General features: G+C 40.3%; 4 protein-coding genes and 1 long non-coding RNA gene across 6 annotated transcripts; 2 read left to right on the top strand and 3 right to left on the bottom strand.

Moving 5' to 3' along the window:
- Positions 1-453: 453 nt before the first annotated feature.
- Positions 454-4,548, top strand: LOC105840382 (WASH complex subunit 4). 2 transcript variants are annotated; one of them, XM_012687298.3, is made up of 3 exons: positions 454-651; positions 789-3,101; positions 3,178-4,201. In XM_012687298.3, exons 2-3 carry the CDS (start codon positions 844-846, stop codon positions 4,199-4,201), a joined length of 3,282 nt encoding a protein of 1,093 aa, XP_012542752.1. In that variant the 5' UTR covers positions 454-651; positions 789-843. The 2 variants fall into 2 exon arrangements, with proteins under 2 accessions (XP_012542752.1, XP_028047366.1); XM_028191565.2 differs by lacking the exon at positions 454-651 and having other exon boundaries at positions 844-3,101; positions 3,178-4,548.
- Positions 4,390-7,056, bottom strand: LOC105840384 (CUE domain-containing protein 1). Its single transcript, XM_012687300.2, has 5 exons — positions 6,915-7,056; positions 6,675-6,839; positions 6,171-6,558; positions 6,010-6,093; positions 4,390-5,916 (listed from the first exon to the last, which is right to left on the bottom strand). The coding sequence occupies exons 1-5, from the start codon at positions 6,960-6,962 to the stop codon at positions 5,780-5,782; spliced, it is 822 nt and encodes a 273-aa protein (XP_012542754.1). The 5' UTR covers positions 6,963-7,056; the 3' UTR covers positions 4,390-5,779.
- Positions 7,057-8,118: 1,062 nt separating this feature from the next.
- On the top strand, positions 8,119-12,500 carry LOC105840383 (ethanolaminephosphotransferase 1). The gene is made up of 8 exons (XM_012687299.2): positions 8,119-8,190; positions 8,698-8,766; positions 8,935-9,127; positions 9,402-9,664; positions 9,789-9,946; positions 10,210-10,390; positions 10,479-10,655; positions 10,826-12,500. Exons 1-8 carry the CDS (start codon positions 8,119-8,121, stop codon positions 10,886-10,888), a joined length of 1,176 nt encoding a protein of 391 aa, XP_012542753.1. The 3' UTR covers positions 10,889-12,500.
- On the bottom strand, positions 8,926-9,476 carry LOC114254683. Its single transcript, XR_004965073.1, has 2 exons — positions 9,385-9,476; positions 8,926-9,183 (listed from the first exon to the last, which is right to left on the bottom strand). It is a non-coding gene; the product is annotated as an uncharacterized LOC114254683 (long non-coding RNA).
- On the bottom strand, positions 12,348-13,917 carry LOC105840385 (coiled-coil-helix-coiled-coil-helix domain-containing protein 7). The gene is made up of 3 exons (XM_012687301.2): positions 13,786-13,917; positions 12,710-12,808; positions 12,348-12,635 (listed from the first exon to the last, which is right to left on the bottom strand). The coding sequence occupies exons 1-3, from the start codon at positions 13,885-13,887 to the stop codon at positions 12,534-12,536; spliced, it is 303 nt and encodes a 100-aa protein (XP_012542755.1). The 5' UTR covers positions 13,888-13,917; the 3' UTR covers positions 12,348-12,533.
- Between the last annotated feature and the right edge of the window lie 32 nt (positions 13,918-13,949).

The following is a 13,949-nucleotide window of genomic DNA, read 5'->3' as shown; positions in this document are numbered from 1 at the left end:
TATAAAAATAAAAATGTTTTCAAATGCACAGGCAAGTATTACAAGAAAAGAAATTAATAATTGTTATTAGTACTTTTAAGATTTCTTTTGAAATTTCACTAATATTTTTAAAATGTTTTATTCATTATTTTATAATTCTTGTTTGAAGTTATGTAGATAAAAAGTTTTGAATACATGTACGAAAATAACAAAGAAATTAAAGATTAATTTTTTTAAAACATGCAATCTATCTGTTCGGGATTAGAAGACTAAGAAAATTTTTTTAATACACGGATTAATAAAATAAAAAATTCATTTTTTATTGATACTTTTAAAATATTTTATTCTTTCACAATTCTTTTGTTCCAGATTATAGAAATAATTTTTCGAATAATACAATTTAAAATCATATGAATTTTAAAAAAATATCGGTTGTCGATATTATCGAGAACATTGCCATCTATCGTGTATAAGGCGCAATGATTAGCTTTTGTTATCCACCTTCCTGAGGACACAAGTGTCAACCGTGTCAGCTGTTTTAACTGAAGTCACTGAAGTTAAATGAATCTACAATGACAGTCCGGATACTGTGCAAAAATAGAATAATAACAGTTATTTAAGTTCGAATGCGTATAATAAATAATATATAAAAACACGTGTTCGATAGATGAGGTAAGTTATTATATGTCAAATAAAAATATATTATATTTTTTATATATTATTAAGAGAAAGGAGACTCCTCGATGTAATATTATTTATATTATAAACTTGTAATACATATATATTGATTATAATGATTTTGTAATTAGCGTGCCAGCAATAATTATCACAAGTTGCCAAAGTCGCAGCTTCTGTGAATAGAAAATGATAGAGGCACCAACGTGGAACTCGACCAAGAAGGATGAGAGTATCTACAAGGCCGCGGGTGCCATGCACCTGCGCAAGTACGGGGAGTTTTTCGAGAATTTGGTGGAGAAGTCATGGAAGAGTGGCGACTCAACGCTGGAGCACGTCGTAGAGGGTCCTTTACGCCTAGTCTACAAGACCAGGGAGGACATTGGCATCCTTTCCCTGGTTGAGATGGAGAACAAGGTGCTCTCGAAGCTGCTGGCAGCGGTGGCAGGCACGTGCAGGGAGGTCAGACTGCTGAAGGCCGAGGCTGCTGGCTTCTACGCAAGGCTCTTCGCCCACGGCGAGAGGTGTACGGACGACGACGGTCTCGCCGGAGTAACCGAGCTGCTGTCCGATCTCCTGGACCTGTCTGTCTTTGCTAATCGTATGTCAGCGGTCGTACACTTGACCACGCAGCAACTAGCGAGTCTGTCCGGCGCCGTCCACGAGATCTACCTGCCCGTTCTGCTCGAGGGATTCGTAGACCTATTCGTGATCCTCGTGATCTTCGACGAGATTGTCGACGCTCAGCCAGCGATACTAGACCAGTGGAAGAGATACAGGATGCACGTGCGCTCGGTGATGCATAATCCATCGCAGTTCGGTGTCGCGGAGGCTTCGCCGAAGCTAGAGACGTTCGATCGTCTGCTGAGAGATCTACAGGAGAAGCTGCTGCGTAAGAATATGTTTCTGAAGGCGATCGAGCACGTGATGGACGTGAACAAGGGAGCGATGATGAGCGAGCAGATCGTTAGCTATCTTAAGAACCTGATAACGGACGTGGAGGGCAAGTCCAACGACCACGCGGCTGTGAACAGGAACTGGATAAGAGCCAATGTCGGCGTCGCCATGGTGCTAAAGCTATTTGGCGCCTGCGATAAGAAGTTGATCAGAAGGGTACTGGAGGTCAACAAGAGATTCTACGCGGTCACGCTGATGGGGAACGTGATGTGGGTGCCCAGCAAGTTTCTCGGCGACGTTGTACCGAAGGAAACCGGCACGACGAGCGCCGTGAGCCCGCAGGTGGGCGAGAGGATCCTGCTGGCGCGAACGCAGAGACTGCCGGTCACGGTGAACGCGTTGATACAGCGTTCGGCGACCTGGTGCGTGGAGATGCAGAGCATTCTCACACGGACCAGTCTCCAGGTGTCGGACATCGGGCAGAAGCGCACGCTGCTCACCGATCTGCTGGCATTGCTGGCGCAGATGAAAGAGACCGTCGCGTTCGTGACGAATCTGCATGCTCAACTGTCGAAGCCGATGAGCCGTGGTACGGTGCAGTTGATCTGCCGACTCGTGGAGCTGCAGAGAGCCTTGCAGACGACGTTCCACGCGCTCGGGCCAGTCGTGGTGCAGTCGCAGGCACAAGTGCTGCAGTACTTGGCCTACTACGTGCTGATGATGATGGAGACAGCGCGCAAGGCTCTCGTTCAGCGGGACAAAGGCTACAGCAGGGAACGACTGGACGCGCTCTCGTTGATAGGGCTGAGCATGCGACTGATGAGCGGGCCGGCGAGTCCAGACAGGCGGTTGATAGTGCGCTGCGCACTGGCGTGCGCCACCCAACTGACTGACACCTTCCGCGAGGAGGAGGTCGTGAAGCTGCGGTTTCTGTTGGACAGCTACGATGCCGTGGCCGAGTTGTACGAGCTAGTCGACGAACACTGCGACTATTCACTGCTGCTGCATCATCAGAACATGCTGCCCGCTTATCTCTCCTCGGTCGTCGACAGTAGTACCGGTGGCGTCTGCCATCTCGCTCATCTATTCGCCGCCTTTAACAGCGCCGTAAGCGAGCAAGAATTCGCCGAGCTGAAGGCGAAACGCATCGCCGAGCTGCGGGAGAGCTTAGTGAAGAGCGTGTTGAAACCGGCGTGCCACGAGATCGAGACCAGCTTACGACTGCACGTACACGCTCATCTCAAACTGGACTCCACGAATCCCTTTAACATCGGCGCGAAAGACAGCGGCAGGGTGGTGCGAGCACCGCCGCTACCGTTGGCCGAAAACATGGTTTGCACCAAGAGGTTCGTCGAGCATTACCTGGATGACATGTTTTATAATCTGACGACGGTAGCTCTGCACGACTGGAGAACCTATCGGACGATGCATGCATTGGCCAGCTACAAGATGGGTCTGGACACAGTGCAGGATCACCTGCCGACGCAGACTCTCGAGCAGGGCCTGGATGCTTTGGAGATTATGCGTAATATCCACGTATTCGTTTCCAGGTAGCCAAAATATTGTTAGTAAGAACTTTAGTTTATAATAAATATTTAGAAATTAATATATTGCCTTTCGTCGCAGGTACCTGTACAATCTAAACACGCAGACGTTCGTGGAGCATAGCAGCGGCAACAAGCACCTAAACACCATTGGCATTCGGCATATTGCTAACTCAATTCGCACTCACGGCACCGGTATCATGAGCACCACCGTGAACTTTGTTTACCAGTTTCTGCGCGTAAAGCTGCATACCTTCTCGCAATTCCTTTTTGACGAGCACATCAAGTCGCGACTAATGCGCGACATCAGATTCGTCCGCGCGCAACGGGAAGCAGGCGCTGCTCCGTACACGTACGAGCGAGCGGAGAAATTCCAGAAGGGCATTCGGAAATTGGGAATGACCGCCGACGGGCTGAGTTACCTGGATCAGTTTCGCCAATTGATCACGCAGATCGGTAACGCACTCGGCTATGTGCGGCTGATTCGCTCCGGCGGCCTTCACGCTAGTTCCAATGCGGTCTCCTTTCTGCCGGATATCGAGAAAACGGTGCCATTCGAATCGCTCTGTCGCGGACTGAATTATAGCGCCACGACACAGGCTGCGGCCAGACGGCTGGAGAACGACATAGCCGATCTGGTGCGTAACTTTACCGAGGGCATTCAATACTTCAAGCTGCTGGTCGACGTGTTCGCCCCGGCGTTCCGAGACGCCAAGTCTTACCATCTGCAACAGTTTTACGCTATCGTGCCGCCGCTGACGCTCAGCTTCGTCGACAACTCCGTGTCCAACAAGGAGAAGATGTTTAAGAAGAACCAAACCGGCGCGGCTTTTACCGACGATGGCTTTGCTATGGGTATTGCTTACATCAACGCGCTGCTCGATCAGAGTACTGAACTGGACGGCCTTCATTGGTTCAAGACGGTGGAACAGCACATCGCTCAGGAGAGGCTCGCTGCAGAGCGCAAAGACGACCATGGCGACGAGAAACTTCAGCAGACCAGGGCGCTCACGCTCCAACGTCTCACCGAGAGAAATGCCGAGTTCCAATTGCTGTACTATAGTCTTTCTGGTGCCAGAGTGTTCTTTAAGCAACCTGATACGTAACGCAAGACAATCTCATTTTGATATTTCGATACTGTCATTTAGGATATTTATCAGTTACCAGTCGATTTTGATATTATTAGGAGAGAAATGGTTGGTACGAGGATTTATGTGTATAAATGTACATTTTTTAAACTATTTCTTTCCAAATTTTTGAATGCGAACGAAACTTTAAATAAATGTAAACTCCATTCCAGCATCCCTTCCAATTTATTCTCATACATGTTTGTCATCATAGCACATGTTGTAAATTACTTAGACTGCCTACGATCATTTTTATAAATATTTTCTACATTCACGATGTCGTTACAATGTCAGAGCTTTGTTCAATAAATAATGATGGCTAGACTGAATGACTAGGTTGTACGTCTAAAGGAGGTGCAATTACTACTTGTAGTTGCAAGTAGAATCGAAAGAATAAATGAATGAAGGCGTGTAAAGTTTCGAATTTTGAATTCAATTCGCGACACACTAAACTGATGATAAATACAATTTAACGTGACATTTTGGGAAATAATCTATAGTAATATTAATTTTGTAAAAATACAACTTAAGCCCTCATCCATTTTTTTTTCGAAGAATCAATTGCTTTTACCAGACCAAATCTTTTTCTTCTCTAGAATCGGATTTCTTAAAAAATCACAATTTCTTTTCAATCCGGACAATCAATGTTGCATTTTTTTAAATTTTTAATAAACTATTGTGCTTAATTAACATTAACGCACTATCGGCATACGATGCACATAGATATGTATATACAACATCAATTACTTTCGTAGCCGTATATGCTAGAAAGCAAACGCGTCGCGTACTTTGCGTACAATAAAAATTTTAATCGTCGGTGACCGTCGCCCTCTTAATTTGCATTAAGTATTTTTATCCAATAACAGCGACGATTTTATCAAGAATATCGCTCGATATATTTCTGCAAAACTTTCTTATGTCAGTCTTCAAAACGATTATACGCAATGATACGCGGTAATAAGGATAATCGCAAGCAACATATGTCACAACAAAATATATAATCTGTCAAAATAAAATTTACGTTACAACGTCATAAAATATCACACTGAATTTTATCAGAAACAGATTCTGTATCCTCACTAGAAAATACATTAAGATTAATTAATGCACTAAGATTAATTAATGCTTTAAGATTAATTAATCCCTACGTATATCTGCATAATTTACCGAGATACGGATTTTTTGATAACTTTTTTTTTACAATTTCAAGCATTTTACTTGATATTCATTGTGTTCGCAGAGTCTTTTTGTCTTCTCACTCTGACGCACCTTCAGGTCTTCAACCTTGCAATTCCATTATCTCTACAGCTATAATTGTCAACCGTGTCAAGTGAGCTAGAAACTTGAATCGCTAATTAATTTACGTTTTACACGACCCTGACATAACTAATCTTGTCTTTCGCAAGTCACGGCACTTAGATATGCTTCTTTCCAAGACTCGTGTAACATCTAAATTACATTAAGCTGCAAATGCCGTTGAATTACCTTTTTTTCCCAATCGACAAGAGACAAGAGCAAGTATTACAATAAGATCGTATAGTTATGGGAGATCTCTCTTTAGGATTGAGGTTTGGACGATTCTTCCGGGTCCAGGAGATCATCGCAAGAAGCCGTCGGTGGTAACAATTGCCTGCCGCCGCGTTTCTTGCTGCGAGTGAACACCTTCGTAAGTTGCGCGAATTTGCGTCGGGATACTGCAAGGATACGTTCGTCGTTAGTGAAATAAACATTAAACAAGTACGTGTGCTCGTAATTCAAATAATTGTTTTCTAATTCATTACGCTTACGTTTGCCCATGTTTTTCAGTCTTTCTTTGAACAGATCCTCGTCGTCGTGACCAGTCTGGCTGCTGCATTTTTCCAGTTTCGAATCTACAAAGAGTAAGAAAAGACGTTCAATTTTCTTTTCCCAGTTGCACTCCCTCACAGAGCATCCCTCAATTCTTTACCATTTTCTAACGTGGACAGGAAATCCTCATTCCAACGTAGCTCTGCCATGAACTCCTCGTTCTGCAGGAACATAGCGATTCTCTCGTCCTCCAGCATAGAGTTCTCCTGTGAATACGCCGAATCAATGCCATCGTCCGACATCCCTTGCTGAGGGAGCCTAAGAAAAGTATCTGGTAATGGTCCCAGCAGTGGAGGCTGCCACTTTTGAAGGCTGCTTTTTAACGATTTGCTAGGGTCTTTTCTGGGCGACTGCTTTGTGGTGCTCGGGAGCACCTCCTCCTTCTGTTCCAGCTCACTCCTGATCTTCTCATTCTCGTTGTCCGTGCTCATGGTGAGCAACTGGTCGATTGTGGTGTCCACTGCTCCCTGATTGGATCTCAGCACAGCCTGTGATTTGACGTAGCAGTTGTAACAGAATGCAAGCATATTCCCAAAATAGAACATCGTTGATAAAGCAGTACAATAGTTTATTAATAAAATATGCATGATGCTGCGAATCCCACCTCTATCACATCGTCATCCATCTGTGGAAACATGTTCTTGAAGTCTGCCATCGCTTGGTAAAACTCCAGCGTTGTCTGCTGCTGCTGCTGCTGTTGCTGTTGTTGCTGCTGCTGCTGCTGCTCCGTAGCGGAAGCCATGGTGACGTTTCCGGATTGACGACGAAGCTGCCGGGGCACAATCGGAATTGTTGACATAATGTTAGACACATTGTGCGCACATACGCGCGTGGTAATACCTACAATGACCTTCTGGTGACGATTTTCAAGAAGTGACAGCCACGAGAGCATCGCCCATGCCTATGAACACCGGTGCGCGCGTCGTTACTCTCGCGTCAATTAGCAACTGGGTGTCATCTTCCCGAGCGGCCGTCAAGTGGACTGGGCGCGTGTTCAGGACGATACGACACCGGTGCCGGCTTACGTCATCGTACGAAAGCACGTCGAAGGGGCACCTTGGCGGTAGGTCGACTGTCAAAATCCTACACCCACTCTCAGCTCGTCTCGACACTCTCGACTGGCCTCATGAAACCGGGACTCTGGAGGATCTCCAGATCGCTCACCACTGGTGCAATCAGGCCGCGGTTGCGCGTCGCGATTGGCCGTCTTCTTCTTCCTCGGAGCGTCGTAATATCACAGTCGTCCGAGGACCTCAAGGATCACAGTAATCGCACGGAGATTGCGTCTTCTCCTTGGAGTATTTCCCCCCTCAGATATTATTCCATCCTGACCTTCCTGACTTCAGAAAGATTGACCTATAGCGGATAATCGTCGTCTTCTTTAGGAAGGACAGAACTTTGCATTACCGACGTCGCTTGCCTCCGCGATATTCCTATGTTACCGACCTCGTTCGCTAAGAGCGGCGTCTTGCGTTTCGGTTGACGTAGGCGATCGGCGACGACGGACGATCAGCCGGCGTCGCCGCCGCGCGCGCGTTTTTTCTCTCTCCTACCCGCGTGGAAAAATCGCGCATTCATTGGCGCGGATCGGCGCGACGCGCCGGGATCATCCGATACGCGTGCATACGTAATACACGCGTAGTCCGTCGCCGCGTCGTGCCTGATTGGGGCGAGGAGAGGAGTAAGTGCGAGGTGCGAGTGACTCGTCTGTAGGTCTGTATCTGTACTCGTCGCGCGACGACGACGGTGGTTGGGGTAGTGTTGTCTATCTCTCTGCCGCGCGGGGCCTGCGTCGTCGTCTCGAGAGCAAAAATCGGCGGCTTCTCGCGTACTCGCCGTGATTACTCCGAACACGCATAATGGGCCGACGTGATAGACGATTTTGCATGCGGTACAAATAAGGCAAGGCGACACGTTCCTCGCACGCGTTCGCCGTAGCCCGGCGCCACCCACCCCCTTTCTGAACGGTTCGCGTAGACGGCTTCCCGGAACAAGCATCGTCGTGAGATTCGTAAGGTGATCGAGACCCCCTCCGAGGAATTCCCAGGATGTATCGCAAACTGAAGTACGAGGTGGAGTACCTGACGGAGGAGCATCTCACCGGCTTCGAGAGTTACAAGGTAAGCCTGTCCGCGATTTTGATAGTGTTATATATCTTTCGTTACGTGGGAAATATCGATTCGACGAAATCGTATCAATGTGTCGCGTGTGCACGGCAAATGAAACTCATCGTCACAGATATATCTGTAAGGTCTGTCCGATTCTTGTTGACGATTTAAAATTCGGTAGCTCGCAAAATGGACCAAACCTGTATTTTGTGGGTTAATTTCAAACCGTTTTCGAAATATAGGGGATGAGAAAATATTATATATCTACATCAGGCAATTGCAATAATCTTCTGTACGTTTTTCGTAATCTTCTATACAATCTATAATTTATGATAGTATACGTATTTTCTGTAATCTTCTATACAATCTATAATTTATGATAAAAATATTTTACATTTTTTTCTTTTAACTTCTAAATATGCAAACTTTATTCAAATAATCCGAGCTTATTCTTCCAAATATTATAATATAAATAATATGTAATAAATGTAATAATGTATATAACATTTCTGATTTCAGTATAGCTCCCTGGACACAAGTCCCCTGAGCGTATACATTATGCATCCCTTTTGGAACAAAGTGGTACAGGTAGAATATCTTTTTCATTAGCGAAATAATCGATATATGTTAATGAGATTAGTTTTATTTTATTTCGTAGCATTGTAATAGAACAAAAAATTTTTTCTTTACATAGTATTTTTACTACGAGTGCAATCTATATAATGTTATCTAATATTGTATACTGTCTTGTTTTAGTATTGTCCAAAATGGATTGCTCCAAACGTACTAACTTTCTCGGGATTCCTTTTTACTGTGCTAAACTTTATGCTATTTGCGATTTACGACTACTATTTTTACGCATCCAGTGATGACAAGCCGGAATACCCTCCGATAGCACGATGGGTCTTTGCCATGGCTGCTTTTAACATTTTTATGGCATATACGCTTGGTATGTGTATTTGCTTCATATGTAGATTTAATATTAACAAGTAGAATTTAAAGAATCTAAAAATATATATAATAATTGAGATAATATTTTTATAAAATAAAATATATCTTTTGAAGTATAGACACATAAATTCAATATTATATGATCCAAATTGAATTAAATTTGAATTACACAGTCGATTGAATATACTTTTATCGAAACAGATAAAATGTAAATCTCGTTAAAGTACCAGTCCTTTAGGCAATAACTTCATTTACAATTGTTATAATTGCAGACGGGATAGATGGAAAGCAGGCAAGACGCACACAAACTTCTGGCCCCTTAGGGGAATTATTTGATCATGGTTTAGACAGTTGGACTGCCATGTTGATCACGGTGTGTATGTACTCAGTCTTCGGCAGAACGGATCACAGTGTCTCGCCGTTGCGAATGTACTTCATACTATGGAACGTATTTATTAATTTCTATCTAAGTCATTGGGAGAAGTATAACACAGGTGTATTGTTTCTTCCTTGGGGATACGATGCTTCCATGCTAGTAAGTTTGCTCAAATGATATGATTTTTAATGTACGAAAATGTATCTTTTCACGTTAGTAATTGACTTTTATTGCTTTCTTGATCTGTCAGAATTAACATCTCATTTTCTTGTTGATTTTGTAGGCAACTGTCATTGTATTTACACTTACCAGTATAGGTGGACACGAAGCGTGGAAATTCGAATTGCCAGGTGGTATATCGGCGGGAATAATGTTTGAATTGTTGTTTTACGTTAGCGCACTTGTGTCCAACCTGCCGGTCGTCGTTTGGAATATATATAAGTAAATATCATTTTATTATTATAGCAAGTAACTGTTTCTGTAAGAAAAATTATTAATACCAAAATATTTAGATAAAAACAATTTTAAAATTTCTATTAAGAATAATTATAATAAATATTGATCGACCAGTACCAGTTCTTTTTTTATTAAATTGTCTGTTTCTCTCTTACAATTTTTTTAATTTGTTTTTTATAACTTTTTTTTTTAATTATATAAACACTGCACTTGATTATATAACATAATTATTTTGCATCGTCTTACAGATCGTACAGAGATAAGACCGGCAAAATGCGAACATTTCCAGAGGCTATAAGGCCCTTGGTACCTGTAATTTTGTTTTTTATAATTTCCACTGTCTGGATAATGCACTCGCCGAACAATATTTTAGAGAAGGATCCGAGAATAATATACTTTGCCATTGGCACTATTTTCTCTAATATATGTGTAAGATATTTACATTCAACATAGCAATTACTCTATTAACATTTTCATTATCATAATATTATTCACTTTAATGATGTTTACATTACAGTGTCGACTAATTGTATCACAAATGAGTAGTACTAGATGCGAAATATTACCATGGATATTATTGCCAGTCGCAGTGGCCGCTATTTTCTCGTTTATCTTGCCCAGTATAGATTTGGAAATTATGTATTTAGTCTCCGTAGTGGCCTTGTTGGCGCACATTCATTATGGCACTTGTGTGGTAAGTTTAATAAAATGTCATATGTGATTATAATTATAATCATATGACATATATTTTCAATTATACATAGTAAGCCTCTAATTTTAAGCTTTCTAACCATATTTATTACTGTTTTTATAATTCAAGACACTTTTGCATGTGCCAACGTCATTGGTTTTCTATAATTATAGGTACGTCAAATGTGCCGGCACTTCCGTATTCAGACGTTCACCATAAAAGATCATTCCGAATGACTACTTGCCGACGATGCATGTTAAAGAACGAAGAGACAAGTACAACAAAAGATCGATAACCTAACACCGGAAAAGCAAGCAGGAAGAAGAGATCTGACACACACATACACACACGGACTTTTTATTAGAACTTCACGAGGAATTAACTACCATGACATAAGCACTTGTAAGAGAGAATAAGGAATTTCTAGAATCACGTCCTTTTATGAAAATACACGTACCATTGGCGCGGAAACAATAATAATAATGCTGCTCGCAGAGATTTAATATAGTACGCTATTTTATTCCACACATATCTAAAAAATAGTGCCTGTTGGATCGCCTATTTATTTCTATACGCAATAACAAAATTGTCCATAATGTTGTTTAACTACTGTGATATACTTATCTGTATCGCTTTATCTCCAAGAGCAGCAGTTCGTCCATAAAACATTCTCTCCATCGTGGTATTCCGCTAGCTTATATTATATGTGTGTACGAATACCTTTTCTTTGAATGCTGCCGAGCTCATTCAACGGTAAACTAAAGATGCACCTCTTCGTTTTCGACATGTGTCGTCCCTCGGACGTCGTTATATACTCAATGTACATTGTATCTACTTATGTTTTGCTTTTTATTTTAATTCTCTTGTTTTTTCTCTCTTCCTTTTTAGTATTCATAAAAGCCGTGTAAATTATCGGCAATTATATTAGTGCTCGGAAATCAGATGATCGAATAATTCAGACAGTTTGAATCTTAAGACTGAACGTTAAGTAATTGTTTTCGAACTTTTCGAACTGAAGAGATATTTAAACTATTTACACTTATTTCAGGCCCGAAAATTCAAAATTATTGTAGTTTATATCTAAATTTTGATATTATAGGTTTGAGTTGCTTGCATTCTTCCACGCGCAAACAAACCTATTAATGTAAAAGACTTGTGACAAACTAGTCTTTTATTTTTGATGCGCACTTATTTCCAATCTTCTTCACTATCCAAATTGTCCGAAATATTCGAAATAAATGCTTTTTTTAATTTTCGAACTATTCGAACAAATCGAATACACAGAATGTTCGAATATTTTATCTGAGCCCTAATATATAAATTCTCTTTTATAGAATATTGTATGTGTTGTGTAGTATACTTCAAACTGCATTTAGTACAATGTGTACGTCAAGTAAGAAAAGATAGAATGTGAGTTTATTGCTTATCGAGTGTACATTTTTGCGTTGAGATATGTGTACAAACAATTTTATCGTGTATGATTTTTGTAAATTGCAACGATAAAATTCTGCTACAATGGAATGTAATGTTGCGATAATATCGATATACAGCTAATTTCTTTTTTTCTATTATACTTTAAAATTCACTTGATCGCAATTGTAGATATATCAAAATAATGCGATTTACCGAGTACAGTGTAAAATAAAATAATGTGTATTACGATAAGAAGTGTAGACGGTAAAAGTGAAGACAGCATTTCTTTTGTGAATTTAATAAGTTTTCTCAAGCTTATATATAAATTTTGTTGGACTATACATATATATATATATACGTACGTAATATATTACAGTGTAATGTAATACTGCAAGACACCGAAGAATATCACGGAATAAAAGATATTTTTACAAAGCAAGGTGTGTGTATGCGCGCGCGCGCGTATTGCTATCTAGAATTTAGGAATTCAGCTTTTATCTTGGCACGTTCCTCTGGAGGCGGCAGATGCGGCTTAATGCCCTTAGATTTGCGATCGGTTTTTATGGAAGTCTGTAAAAGAAAACAGTTCTATCGAAAGTGCAATTTTACGCGAATACGGATTTATAAGTTGACAGAGAAGTTACCCAAAAATTTCTACAGTTCTTGTAATTGAGGAAGTATGGCTCGCACAAGTTGCGATCTGCCTGGTTAGAATCGAGGCACTTTAGAGACAGGAGATGCTCCTAAAAGTTAAAAAAACATTAACAAATACACAAGCTCTGAGTAGCAGTCATGTAAAGCCTATACCCATCAGGTACTATTAGGTAAATTATTATTAAAGATTACCTTGACTGGTCAAATAATTTTTCAATTTTAATTTTTTGTTTCCAACTGATTCTAATTTTTAATTCGTAATTTTCAATGTGTAACTTGATAGTAGTTTTTTTACAGGGTAAAATGTGAAAAATGAACAATTCATTAATTTAAATGATAAAAATTTGTACTTTTGCCCTGAGAAAAAGTTACATGATTACTATCCTGGTCTAAAGTACTTTTAGTAGATGACATTTTTTTCTTAGTTACATTTTCTTAGATATCTTTTATCCAAATCTCGAAATGCATTTATATTTAAGAAACTAATAGAAAATTATATAAATGGTCCGACAAACATTAAATTTTTTCTAATTTGTATCTAATTTTTTATAGCAAAGTGATTTTCATCCAACATTTTATTGATATATTACAGAGATGTCATTTATCTATTGTTTTTCACTAATATCCTATTTAAACAAATATTAATTTGAATGTGTATGCTTTTTATACAACTCGTTATATGTTATACAGTTATCTAATTCCCAATTTTATTTGCTTTATGTACGTAATGTGTAAAAATATATAAATTAGTTATACATAAAAAATAAAATATAAAAATTAAGTATTACATAATATGTCATTAATAAGTTGAAAACATGATAGAATAATATCAATTTTGATAAAACAAACATTGAATTAAAGATAGTCATATGTTAAGCAACATACAAAGAATAACAAATCTAACATTTACGAATCAAAAGCAGAAATATATACATTTTTAAATCTAATTCTAGTAGATTTTATAAACAAGGTAGTATTACTGTAAAAAGGAATATCTAAAACAAAATACGAGTTTACGTTCGTACAGTGCAGACTAGTGTTCAATAAATGTGAATCGTTCGGATACCTTGTAACAAGGATTGTCCGTTTCCTGATTATGTCGTAATGTACGCTTACTCGTGACATCCGCTCGTTCCGTAATATTATTGGAATTTTTCTGTGTATTCATTTCGCCAACAAGAGAGGATAAAAACACTGCTTGTAGAGGATAGATACAGGTTTGGTTGGCTC

This window comes from Monomorium pharaonis, chromosome 11 (genome assembly GCF_013373865.1).
Source record: "Monomorium pharaonis isolate MP-MQ-018 chromosome 11, ASM1337386v2, whole genome shotgun sequence".
In the NCBI taxonomy this organism is placed as follows: domain Eukaryota; kingdom Metazoa; phylum Arthropoda; class Insecta; order Hymenoptera; family Formicidae; genus Monomorium; species Monomorium pharaonis.
The sequence above is the reverse complement of the archived record's forward strand: the minus strand, read 5'-3'. Positions and strand labels throughout refer to the sequence as shown.

Coding starts and splice junctions, on each gene's coding strand:
- LOC105840382 (XM_028191565.2), top strand. CDS start 844: ATGATAGAGGCACCAACGTGGAACTCGACCAAGAAGGATGAGAGTATC. Junction 3,102..3,177: donor ATCCACGTATTCGTTTCCAG/GTAGCCAAAATA, acceptor CTTTCGTCGCAG/GTACCTGTACAATCTAAACA.
- LOC105840384 (XM_012687300.2), bottom strand. CDS start 6,962: ATGCTCTCGTGGCTGTCACTTCTTGAAAATCGTCACCAGAAGGTCATT. Junction 6,559..6,674: donor TGGATGACGATGTGATAGAG/GTGGGATTCGCA, acceptor GTCAAATCACAG/GCTGTGCTGAGATCCAATCA. Junction 5,917..6,009: donor ACTGAAAAACATGGGCAAAC/GTAAGCGTAATG, acceptor GTATCCTTGCAG/TATCCCGACGCAAATTCGCG.
- LOC105840383 (XM_012687299.2), top strand. CDS start 8,119: ATGTATCGCAAACTGAAGTACGAGGTGGAGTACCTGACGGAGGAGCAT. Junction 8,191..8,697: donor CCGGCTTCGAGAGTTACAAG/GTAAGCCTGTCC, acceptor TTCTGATTTCAG/TATAGCTCCCTGGACACAAG. Junction 8,767..8,934: donor TTTGGAACAAAGTGGTACAG/GTAGAATATCTT, acceptor GTCTTGTTTTAG/TATTGTCCAAAATGGATTGC.
- LOC105840385 (XM_012687301.2), bottom strand. CDS start 13,887: ATGAATACACAGAAAAATTCCAATAATATTACGGAACGAGCGGATGTC. Junction 12,809..13,785: donor CGGACAATCCTTGTTACAAG/GTATCCGAACGA, acceptor TTTAACTTTTAG/GAGCATCTCCTGTCTCTAAA. Junction 12,636..12,709: donor AGAACTGTAGAAATTTTTGG/GTAACTTCTCTG, acceptor TTTCTTTTACAG/ACTTCCATAAAAACCGATCG.